The sequence below is a fragment of the Opisthorchis viverrini genome (assembly GCF_000715545.1).
Source record: "Opisthorchis viverrini unplaced genomic scaffold opera_v5_502, whole genome shotgun sequence".
Taxonomy (NCBI): Eukaryota; Metazoa; Platyhelminthes; class Trematoda; order Opisthorchiida; family Opisthorchiidae; genus Opisthorchis; species Opisthorchis viverrini.
In genome coordinates, this window is record NW_008752166.1 from 93880 (window position 1) to 106002 (window position 12123).

General features: G+C 47.0%; 3 protein-coding genes across 3 annotated transcripts in view; 2 read left to right on the top strand and 1 right to left on the bottom strand.

Annotated features, from left to right (window-relative positions):
* The window catches only part of T265_11475 (hypothetical protein), a gene marked incomplete at both ends in the record, with an annotated part of 30064 nt that extends 21363 nt beyond the window's left edge, over nt 1-8701 (bottom strand). The window contains 6 exons of the mRNA XM_009178141.1: nt 1351-1710; nt 3244-3357; nt 5005-5258; nt 5893-6142; nt 7445-7705; nt 8536-8701. Coding sequence (XP_009176405.1) covers nt 1351-1710; nt 3244-3357; nt 5005-5258; nt 5893-6142; nt 7445-7705; nt 8536-8637 — 1341 coding nt within the window. The remainder of the gene's footprint in view (nt 1-1350; nt 1711-3243; nt 3358-5004; nt 5259-5892; nt 6143-7444; nt 7706-8535) is intronic.
* T265_11474 (hypothetical protein) lies at nt 1041-6623 on the top strand (the record flags this gene model as incomplete). Its single annotated transcript, XM_009178142.1, has 3 exons — nt 1041-1150; nt 1399-1516; nt 6381-6623. 3 exons carry the CDS (start codon nt 1041-1043, stop codon nt 6621-6623), a joined length of 471 nt encoding a protein of 156 aa, XP_009176406.1.
* On the top strand, nt 6668-8438 carry T265_11476 (hypothetical protein; the record flags this gene model as incomplete). Its single annotated transcript, XM_009178143.1, has 2 exons — nt 6668-6709; nt 8250-8438. 2 exons carry the CDS (start codon nt 6668-6670, stop codon nt 8436-8438), a joined length of 231 nt encoding a protein of 76 aa, XP_009176407.1.
* Nucleotides 8702-12123: the final 3422 nt, after the last annotated feature.

The following is a 12123-nucleotide window of genomic DNA, read 5'->3' on the forward strand; positions in this document are numbered from 1 at the left end:
TATATATACGGATGAAATACTGAACTACAACAGAAAGCACTCAATGAAGCACAAGAGGAACTGTGTTTAAATTCCGTTCAAGGGGGCGGGGACACGTAGCAGCGTCGCAAGACTACGGAAGAAGGAAGAAAACCACCTGTTCAGAGGACTTCCGAACAATGTACATCCAAGGAATTTTATCAAAGAAAACTTGAAGAAGGAAGAGACATCTCAACAACAGCAACAGCAAGGATGTGTCAGAATTTACAGCATCATTACTAGCTCAAAAAGGAATCCTAGTAGCTAACTAACTGAATGACACTGTTTGGCAACTGATCCCAAGACCGAAGGACAACCGAGACAAACCTAACAGGAACAATGTGATATACCAAATTAACTGCAACAAGTTCTACGTTGGACAAACTGAGGGGAAATTATGCACACGAATGAAGAGAGAAAACGCGGTCGTCACGAGACATGACCTTCTATCTATTAAGATGAAGGTCACGAAATCAAACGGGAAAACTCAAAAATCTCGGCATACGAAGACACGGAAAGGGAATTCCGGAAGCGTGGTACTCCACTGCGAATTGGGTCAACCGATGCATTCGGCTCGACTATATTTACGAAACCACTACGTGCGAAGAACCAATATCTCAACCGGACCGCTCCAGGAGATCCGAATATTGGATTAACAAACCAAGAAACATGAAACTCCTTGCAGTCGGATCAACAAAGGTCACAAGCTGGAACTCAGATGGGTCATGAGAAGAGGTCACTCCAGCGTCAACCAGAGGACGAGAGCAGGGGAGGTCGAACCCAAAAACCGTTCAGCTATAGAACCCTTTCGGTGCCTAACTGCCATGCCGCCCGAAGGTTGCACGAGGGCTGGGATATTGCCAGGTTGCCCAAGCCTAGACAGAGGAAGTCGAGAGGCAGAGGTCGGGTTCAAACCACGGACCTTCTGGTCAGTAATTTCGCGCTCTAACCACTTGGGCCATCTCGAACCCAAAAGTCACGTGATCATCGATCAATGAGAACACAGGATAACAGAACAACCAATGAAACCGGCAGATCGAACAACCAGTCGCGATCAAAGTTCGGCCCAGGCTGGCAGCACGTATATTAACACACACGCAACACTGTTGATTACGCCACCACCGACCCATCGGTACGCCTCACTGCGCCTCCAAACAACGTACTGATGATGTCACGGTGATTGGTGATAGAACGCTTGCAATCGAATTGCCCAACTACGAGATAGGATAGTCAAAATAAACAGTATCGCCTTGCGAGGGGGACACAATGATCGTCTTTTCTATACAAGAAAAATTCACGAGAGACCATTTAGCCTAACGGGTGTGTTTGTACCTGAGCTCCACAGTGCTGTATGATGCGTTGCATTTCTTCATGTACCAGTTCCACACATCTCAGACTGGGTTCCTCAAGTCGACGAATCTGGCGTTTGACCAACAGTTCGAAGGAGACCTCAGGAACAAACAGTGCTGGTCGTGGACCGGTGGCGTTGCGGATGGCTGTGAGGATGTCCAGAGTGGACAGACCCCCAAGAGGATCAATGCGGCTCAACGTCCGGTAGAATGTCTCGTGGAAAATGTAGCATATCCGAGCACCCCCACAAAGCTCAGTGGTTTCGATATCTTTGGCCACGCCATCGATTGTGTTGCAATAGGCAGTGTTGAACTTGGTGATGATCTGTAGAAGCAATTGGCCCTAGGATGAAAGAAGTAGCAAAGCCAAGTATGGGTGACTGTTTGATTGTACAGATAAACAGGACATTTTTACATAAATTGAGCTGACGCCTTTTTGAGGGTGGATCCATAGGATTTTATCCTGATTATCAGAGCCCAAACGTAGTAATTTGCATCACTCTGGCGGCATGGGCTGAACAGAACATGTTCTTAGTACTACTGACTAAAAGTGTGGAGTAGTAAATGCGAATGAATGCTTCGTTCACTCCACACGCACACTCGAACATTCACGTAATCACCCACACACACACACACTCACCCGCCCCACTGTCCCCTCGTTCGTTCACTCACTCGCTCACACATCTAATCGCTTAGTCCAGCCTTTGCTCGGATGACTGATCATTCCCCATGCTTCCTAAGAGTTACTCGAGAGCTGCATGCAGAAAGGACCAAGTACACGAAGGAAAACAGCGCATCCTCGGGACCTGGCAAAGTCGCGCCCTTCTGAGCAGCATGATTTCTCTTGGAACATAGGCTTGGTCTGTAAAGTACATTTTATCAGATACTATATCGCACGAACGTATGGGTCTCTGGGAACAGTCCAATAAATTCTCCGGAGATGATATCGTCATAGGGAAAAATGGTCAGGAAATCGAATTAACTTCCATGGATTCGATTTTGTCAAATACATTTGACTATGCGATTGCCTCTTGTTCAACAATAATCACCGTTTGAAGCACATGGCATTTTCGGCGTGGGTTATCGAAGGGTTACTCATGTTCGGCGACAGAGAGCCCTCGATTTTCAGTCTCACAGAATGGTCCACTTGCTTCATAACTCTTAACCAGTTAGGAGAATATCATACAGCCTAGAAAAAAATATGTCCACACTTCCAGGACCATATTCTTCGAAACTAGACAGAGATTTTCTCCCAGCGGAGTTTGACCTAATCGTGCTCTCTTGAGGAAAGCCGAATGCTTGAGAGCAATCTCAAGTAGAACTGACTGGGATAGCGTTCAAAAAATGCCTAACTGAATTATGCATCGGGTTTGTGAAACGCGACTTCGAATAGCCCGCGCAGCGGTGATGTCTCCTCACATGGTGCCGGAGAGATTGGCGAACAGGTCAAGAGCTACCTGATCAACGTCCAGAGACTACATTTGGCAGCCTCATCAGCGATATGAGATGCTTTTAGCATATCATCCACGAGGCCTTTTGTAGTAAGACAGATTTAAGCCAATAGGTACCATGTCATTCGTATTGACCCACTCTATCCTCTAGCTTCCACAGCTATGGGTTCCTAGTGTAGTTCAGCTGTTTGCAACCACGGATCTTGTGGTCACCTGACAGAGGTGTGCACAGTACTGCAGCTGTGATTGAAGGTATTCAATAGCGTAACACCAAGCCTAAGTTCGTCAAAACTTGCAGATAAGCAACAGAGTTGATTAGAGAGGATTAGAACATCATGTGTGTGTATGTGTGGATCAAATGTGGCAACAATCTGGTGGTAAACAGATGCCACAGTAGTATGGGTGAACTCTCTTTTGACGCATACCTTGTCTTCAACCTCATCACCAAACGTGTTCAATAAGTTTTGAAATTGGGCCGCCATTACGTTAACGCGCGTTTTCAACTCCGGCAGGCAATCTCGAATATGATGCATAAGCAGCTGAAAAGTAGAGATGTGAAATGAAGCAAAAGCGGAGTTTGTTGAACAAAAGTACTGTTACGACGGCACAATATTTCTAGTTAAAGTCGGAGGGGCACCTCATGAAAGTCAGTAAGGGACGCAATAGAAGCTAGAGCACGAGAATAAAAGTCCCGGTAAGAGGAACAAACTTGGAAGAACTGCCGGTGCAAAGCAAAGCTTGGATACAGACACACGGGAACCACACAATGTGTGCTGAAGCACAAAAGACTGAGAAACCTGAATATCTGGATGTCCCAGTTCATTCCACTACAACAGTTTCGTTGACCTGGTTAAATGGCTCAATACGGAAACATTTGAAGTAATAATTTAGCAGAAGGTGGTTAACCCTAAAAGACGATCAGGTACGCACTTTATCCTGGTCGGCGAATATGACCGGACCGGTAGTGCGTCCCTCTGGTTGACTTGCTATCATACCCTACGGTTTCTTAGAACCAACCACATTCTGTTTTGAAAACAACACATTCAAATCAGGACCCTCAAGAAGCAACCAGCTCGCCTCGGCATGTCCCATTCCTTGTGTACTAACCAAACGCGCAATTACGGGGAAGGAAAACTCTAACGTCAACAGACCCTCTGCTAAAAAGTACACGGAGAAAGAACACATCATAGCGTCGAAGAACGCCGTCGATCCGCTTGCGGACGGGTACTCCAACGGCCTGGGGTGGTGGACTACAAGAGGCGTTCTCATCTTGGACCCACGCCGTGTGTTGGCCCGACTAAAAGGGTGTCGTATAACTTCTTGATCTCCCAGGGCCTGTAAATAGCTCGTAAGCTCAGGTGGACTTCAGTCTGACCCAACATGGCTGAACTATTCACAACATTGATAGGGTTAAAAAGACAAGTCTTAGAGAAGGAAAACTCGCACGTTGCATTGTGAGTATAGTACGGCTGGCGAGAACTTCTCTATTGGATAAATTTAGTTATTGGACAAGTAGCGCACACCACCAAATCGTGAATGAATTAAACGGTCACCCACTCCTTACGCTCACTTGTAAAGACGAAAACATGGCTACGCAGATTCCTAGCAAACTTTGAGAGAGGAATGTAGGAGCAACATGACTAAGTGTCTTGAACTATCAAACTGCTATGTCAAATGACAGACAAGGCAGCGGCCAATCCGAACAAACTAAATAAGCAAGAATGACCTCAAGGGTGTCCACGAGATGCGGTGCTGCAGATACTGGACAGTGATAAAGAAAGCTACCGCAGTAGTTTTTCGGGATAAGTTTCATTGTGACAAGATACCGCGGCCGAGAGTTTTACATGTGGCCTCCGGAGCATCACGAAGGCAGAACACTGTCTATCTGATAACCACACAAGGGCGATTAACAGGTATTCTGGAACTTCTCCCATTGGAATTCGCTTTCTGATTTCACGGTAAGTTGACAGAGTTTCTTCTCTAGAACTAACACATAATGATGCCTACTTGAAAACAGACATAACCGGTCTGAGTAGGATAAGTCCGTTGGAAAATAAAAGTATACACTTAATATGTTGGTTTGACGGAAACCACATTCAGAATAATCGGAATCATGCGTTTAGCAAATCAGATCACACAAGACACCCATATATAGGCATTAACATGCTGTAAAAAGACGGACTTACGCGATTTAGTGTCCGCGCCAAACATGGGGTACCATTGCGGCTGGCTAACGATGGGTACCGCCTCTGGAGGAAACTGGCTTCGTTCTGAAGGGCTTCTTCAATGGTCTTGCCGGAATTGATATCGGCCTGAGATCGGTTGACAACGCCGATGATACCCAGCTTCACGGGGACTACTCGTCCGAGCAGTAAATCATGCGCATCCGTACCTTGATCCATCAAATCCAACTTGGTGAGAATGCATAAAGTGCGTCGACCTGGAATAGCAGTGAGAGACGTCATATGAGTCCGCTATAAGCGTGAAACTGAAGAGATTACAAGCGACCTGAACCCAATCAAACGAAGTGATCGAATAGTTCATTGGTACAGTAATGGATCTGAAGCGCGGACACGGTCAGGATGAGACAATATTGCTTACTTCACTAATGTAACCGTTCTTAGGGGCATGGGAGTATCTACAGTAGACGCGGTGATCAGCACTCCTGGGGAAAGTCCACTAGCCCCCCAAAGAGAATCTATATGGTCCAAACGGCATTCCCCGTCAGCCACTATCCTAAGTGCGGGACCAGCAACACTCAGGTATCCCTCCTACAATTGTTAGACCCTGTTGGGTAGCCGATGTGTTCGGATATGAGCTCTTGAGAACGACATCACATAGTAATCGCAGAAAGAGATCGCCACGGGGATGAGAGGTTGGCATCTCCTAAGGGTGATCAATCTTCAGGAGAGACAGGAGGCCGTGCATCAATTTCATGGACCTTAAAGTGAGATAACATTGTGAACTACTCATGCTGGTCTCTCTGGAATGGTTTTCCCTTGTGTAGTTGCTGCACGCACGCATTGTTGAACCAAATACAGCTAATGACGAAGATAACAGACACAGTCACTCACCATCTGGATCCACCATTTTGGCCAACTTCAAACCTTCACTGGTCGCCATATCCGTGTTTGCCGGCGTAACAGCCAGAATGATACAGTTCGGATTCTGTACATACTGTAGACATAACTGATTGATCAGTGTTTCAATATCCTCTGGCTGATCCGCGACCGGGACTTTGGTAATTCCAGGTAGGTCAACAAGAGTGAGATTCAGGACTTTGGGACTGTAGATTTTCAGGTTGATTGGTTCACTGCTAATACCCTGAAAGCAAGCGGGAGAGAGGAGGACAAAACGCAGAACTGTTAAGTTAGGTGAATACAGCCACCGATCGCACCCTATCTTTAACAACGTAAGATGTTGAAAATTTCAGGTTAGCTCGGTACAGCAAACCAGACGGACGCAATTCATCATACAGCGCATAGATATCAAGATCCAGCTATCAATCGAAAGTGATCGTTCAGCTGGGGCGCAATTCATCATACTGCGCATGGATATCAAGATCCAGTTATCAATCGAAAACCCTTTCGGGGGGCCCAGCTACCATGCCACCGAAAGGAGGGTTGGAATACTTCCTGGTTGCCCAAACCTAGTCAGGGGAAGTCGAGAGACAGAGGTCGGGTTCGAACCACGGACCTTCCGGTCAGTAAATTCGCGCTCCAACCACTTGAGCCCCAGTTATGACCAAGAAAGGCCGGATCCGTGTGGGATTCTGTGGCCTAAATGCGATCTCAACGCATCCTAAGTGAAAACACATCTGGTTGCCGCGCTCACTAACATGTTACTCAAATGTGCGTAACAAAACATGCAGAGGCCATGCCATCGACTGCCGTACGTGTAGACCTATAATTTGCTACATCCATAGTGCTGCTTAGTGGTAACATGGGAACTAGTCGCAACAGAGTAACGTAAGTCAAGTGCTCGGCCTGTGATCCGTAAAAATGACAATACTGGTGGTAACTCTCTCTCTCTCTATTAGTTTATCGAATCCTTCTTGGCTGTATGGGAATTAAGCACCGATAATGTTGACGATGATGACAGCAGTCGGATTGAAGTTGTATGAAGCTGGGTAGTGTCATCGAGCGACTCTCATATGTTTGGACGTAGCTCCAGCTTCGTAATCTTTCCCCTTAACATACACTATATGTTGTGAGCAGTTGTGGAATTCGCTAAATTCGTGTCCAAACTACTAACGGTACAAAAGAGGATACACACCGCCCATCGCGCTAGTTTTTGTCCAAAATAAGGTCGTTAAGAAACACAGAAAGTCGCAACTTCTTTAACTATATCTCAAAACTGACGCAACATGCAAAATCAGTGGGGCGTGTGCGATCTGGCCAGCTTAGTGGCCCTAAAAACTTTTCCAAAACTTCCTGTGAATCGGGAACGAATAGCGATCGCCGTGGGTGTATAAATCGATACTCAACAACCAGCACTGTGCGCGCTAGAGTTTGACTCCGACCTCACGGTTGGCAGTACACTGATCATGTTACTGTAAATCGGATGCCACAAACAGTAAGACAATAGTTTTGGGAAGCTATTTACAAAAAAATGAACCGAACGAACCTTTCCAGACCCTGCAGCACGCTCTGTTTCTTCTTTGATTTCCTTCCGAACATCCTCGAAATTAGTGAATATATCTTTGCGATGAAGAAACCGCGCCCATTCAAGTGATCTTCCATCCCCATCAGCTATTCGCGTGTTGGTGTCCGACTCATCCACATATACAAGTTGCAATACAAGAGGCCGCCTCGTCACGATTCCGGGACCTCGAGGCAAAAAGTCTCGACCGACCAGGTTCTCAAGAACTGAACTTTTACCGGAGCTCTGAAGAAGATAACAAGTAAACACACTTCGTGTTCAACTGGGGTAGTGAAATGAATGTCGCAAGATGAACTCAGGAAAACATCGACCAAAGGAAAAACAGAATGGACAAACACTCAACATGAATAAAAAAGAAATCAGAATGGGTCCTGATGTGATTGTGATGACCCATCTGTTTATGAGGGAGACAGATGTCCCAAAATACCAGTGTCTTGGAAGCAGCTAAGCCGCGGAGTGAATGCTGGTGTCGCAAGCAGTAAACAAATGTTGGATGGAGACAACAGGATGACCTATTCATCAACCCAAAAAATATGAGCCTGGATGCTCTGGGGATATTGGAACGTGATAAGGATTATAAGTACATACGGGACAGCTATCAGTGGTAAACTCGGGTTGTTGGCGCTCATTTATACAATCCATCTTCCAAGAGGTGCGTAATTCGCACCATTAGGCGGTCTTTCTCTGAAGATGGTCCGTTTCGGCGAAAACAACTGGCAGCCTAGAACACAGTTCCTACGAAAGTGTCGTCATATTTTAAGCTTTATAGGAGGATGTTCGTTCGTTCGCTCGCTCAGCTGTAACACCCTTCCGGTGTCTAGCTGCCACGCTACCCGAAGGAAGCACGAAGGCTGAAACACTGTCAGGTTGCCCAGGCCTAGACAGGGGAAGTCGAGAGGCAGAGGTGGGGTTCGAATCACGGACCTTCTGGTCAGTAAATTCGGACTCTAACCACTGAGCCATCTCCAGAATAAAAGTGCAACCAAATGGTTGAAAAGAAAAAAATCATAATTCCATTAGGTCTGAAGTCCAGGAAACCACTGCATGGTACGTACTTGTGTTCCTAGGACAGCTATCTGAGGTAGATGTATGGTCTCCGTGCCCACGGTGTTAAACACATCTTGTAATTTGTTGATAACTGGAATGAGGGACTCCATTTGGAAAAATCCTGGCAACAAAATTGCCTATAAGTGAGTGCAACGTAGATGGGTTGGTTCAAACCTGAAAAGAACATATAATTGCATGATTAATCGAGTAAGTGGAATCATGTGATACATCTAGTGAATCGAATCAAAAAAACGTTCAGCTGTAGCACCCTTCCGGTGCCTAGCTGCCATGCCACCCCAAGGAAGCACGAGGTCTAGGATACTGCCAGGTTGCCCAAGCCTAGACAGGGGAAGTCGAGGGGCGGAGGTGGGATTCGAACCACGGACCTTCCGGTCAGTAAATTCGCGCTCTTACCACTTGGGTCGTCTCGCCCCTGTAGCTTTTGAATCGAATCAAAAGCTACATGGATCTTGAGTACCATAGTAACCGACACTCCTCCAATTTCGCTGCAGAACAGAACAGCCACACGCTCTTACCACTTGGGCCGTCTCGCCCCTGTAGCTTTTGAATCGAATCAAAAGCTACATGGATCTTGAGCGTTATACTAACCGACACTCCTCCAATTTCGCTGCAGAACAGAACAGCCACACGCATAAATTAATACGGAAGGATAATATTCATAGACATCGGGGACATGCCTCTTCAACCAAGCACGTGTCAAAAGATGAACCTACTTACACAGCCGGAACCAAAAAACTCTCAATTTGGACCAGTGTTACGAGTGACGTTCAAACATCTAGCATAAAGTGAAAATGTAATCAAAACATCTTTATCTGGACGAATGTCCGCTTGCCTCTCTCGGATCCGCGTCATATGACGAGAAAGCTGATTGAGGAATCACGTACGGATGCAGCAAGTTTCTCTTCAGGAATATTGGTGAAACCCAAACAAGTCCTATAGAGATGACTGCCCCCCCCCCAACACACAACCGGGCAATAACAGGTGTTTCAAATGCGAAATATGTGGACTAACCAGCACAGCAAAGGGAGTCACAAGCATATCTATTGCAGGTGAGTTCACGCTCACCACACCTTTGGGAACCTGAAGTTCCCACCAGACCTGGGTAGTGTTTAGAAGCACCTGCTGTTCAGTTCACTTCAGTTTATCAGCCACAAACCATGCACCACATATATTTTGATTCCAGCTGTCATGGCTTCGTTCACCGAAAAACGGGGCAGCATGGGAATGAGGTCAGACACTAAAATTGTTCACTAGTCAGTCGTCGTTGGATCATTCCGGTTGTCCAGAGAAACTGCAGAAACGGACAACTATGTAATGAAGGCGATAGCCTCGATGATCTAGCGACACTGACAGCCACGGGCCACGGTTGCCGGTATTCTGAAATACTGACGAGTTGAGCAACTGGAACTAGTCAGAGCTTACCAAGGGAATTATTCTACGTTGGCATGTACGATGCATCGGGAAAGCGAAATGACAACCGAGCCCGCACAATCGCGTGGTCACCGTCAAGGTGCGTACCCCAGCAGAAATAGTATTCTTTAGTTGATGTGTCCCCTCTAAGGGTCCCCGGCTAGGGAGACGGCAATGATCAGCGCAGCTAGTTTGCTGGTAACAGCTTTCACACTTAGCTCCCAAGTAATTGTTTCACCCCTTGGCCAGTTTCCACCCTTCGCGTGGTTGTGCGAAAAGAGAACTTCGAGGAAGTCTGTCAAGTGGCAGTTGGAGCACCTGGCCAAGCCAGCGCAACCTATGCAGTGTGATGAGCCCATTTGTTGTGAGTAAATTATTTTTTCCGAAGATCGCTCGGTCAACTTCGGAATTGCTAAGCCGGGGTTCCCACCATATGCGGGCAGTGCTCCGAAGACACTGATAGTCAAACACTGAAAGAATTCTGAAGTCCTCGGTGCGCAGCAACCAGGTTTACGACCTATATAATAATATGGAGCACACCGCAGCATTTTAAACACGACTTCTGACGGATAAGCTGATGTCACGCCTGTGCCCCAGATGATGCAGGGTTACGAAAGTTACTCTGACTTCCCCAATCTGGATCGAAATATCATCGTTCGCGAGACCACCGGGACTGATAAAGCTGTCCAAGTAGACAAACTTGTCTACCACCTAAAGCGGCTTATCCTCAAACATGAGGATAAGGTCCGAGCACATCCAGCCTTACAGTAGCACTTTACACTTTGCATGCCAAACTGCGAGGCAGTTATTTAGACTATTCAGTATTGTTTACATTACCACGGTGCCAGATCCAAGAAGAGTTGTGTCGTTTGTGTACTCGATAGTAGTCGACTGTATCAGTTGATATAGGACACTGTTGTTTCCGGTAGCAAAAGCCGTCTCCATCTCCCGAGCTTTCGGTGTCAAACATAGCTCTCTGTCTTTCCTTAGTCTCTCCACTATTTGGCGTTTGGGGGATTTCCGAGCGCCATTGTACTCGTTGCCTGCTAGTATGTAGTTTCTGGCATCAATCATGGATAGCAATCACCAGGACATTCAGTGGTCATGTGGTCAGCATCTTTATGGCTGACTTGCGAGGGCCTGAGGGGAAACGAACTGTCAAGCGTGTGCGCACCATGGCACGATCTGAATCAGGTTGTGTACCCCAGAAGGAACGACAGCCTTGAATTGTAGCTCTCCACCGGTGGGTGATGGCCACGTGATCCAAAAGAGTCCACGGTTGATTTGTATTTGGTAGCCTCCAGGTTACGTGATGCGAACGTTTATGCTGAAAGTTCGTTCTGGCCAGAAAGAATTGATGATGAGCACACAATTGGAATAACTCTCCATTGTCTTGTGACGAGCGTGGAGTCCAAATCGCCCACTCAAATGTGATTTTAAGGAGCTCAGACGACCACCTTGAACATTCATTTCGCCCTTGCTTGGCGAATGATCCCGGATAACTCTCGATAGAGAGTATAATTCTCAGCGTCATAACTTCAGTTCATCGGGGTGTAAGGCGACACTACAAACAGACACCGCTTTTTATGCCGAGAGGCATTGAGCTTGATTGAGCTGGATAACCGAAAGACACAAAGACGACTGTTCAGTGGGATCCAATCCAGCTCTGGGGCTGAGTGTAACTCCCACACTATATATTTCGTCACTTATCGCTTCTGGATCACCGGACACACGGAGGAAGAAATGTCAAAGACCTGAGTTCGCCCTTGGCGTTCTGATATGTATAACCCCCGACCTAAAGCTGCCACCTTGACGTGGTGGTTGGGCTTCAGTGCTGCAATGATCCCGTGGGCTACACTGGCTGGAAGTTCGTTCCACAAGGTGCAACCATGCCAGGAAGGCCAAAGGGGAGCAGCCAGACCAAGAGCAGCGAGACCCCGTACTACGAGTAATCGTGCTACGAGGCGGTCTGGGGGTAAAGTCGTACTGTCCTCTGCGACAGGAGTGTGAAGGCAGTAAGGTGTTTCCCCCAGGCGACCAGCATGTCCATATTTATGGAAGCAGCGATGCTGCCTTCCCCCGAGGAAGGGCTTAGAAAAGGTCGACCCCAAAAACCGCACACTCCGATCGCCCAACGGTTGACCGTGACCGCCGGCGCATTATCC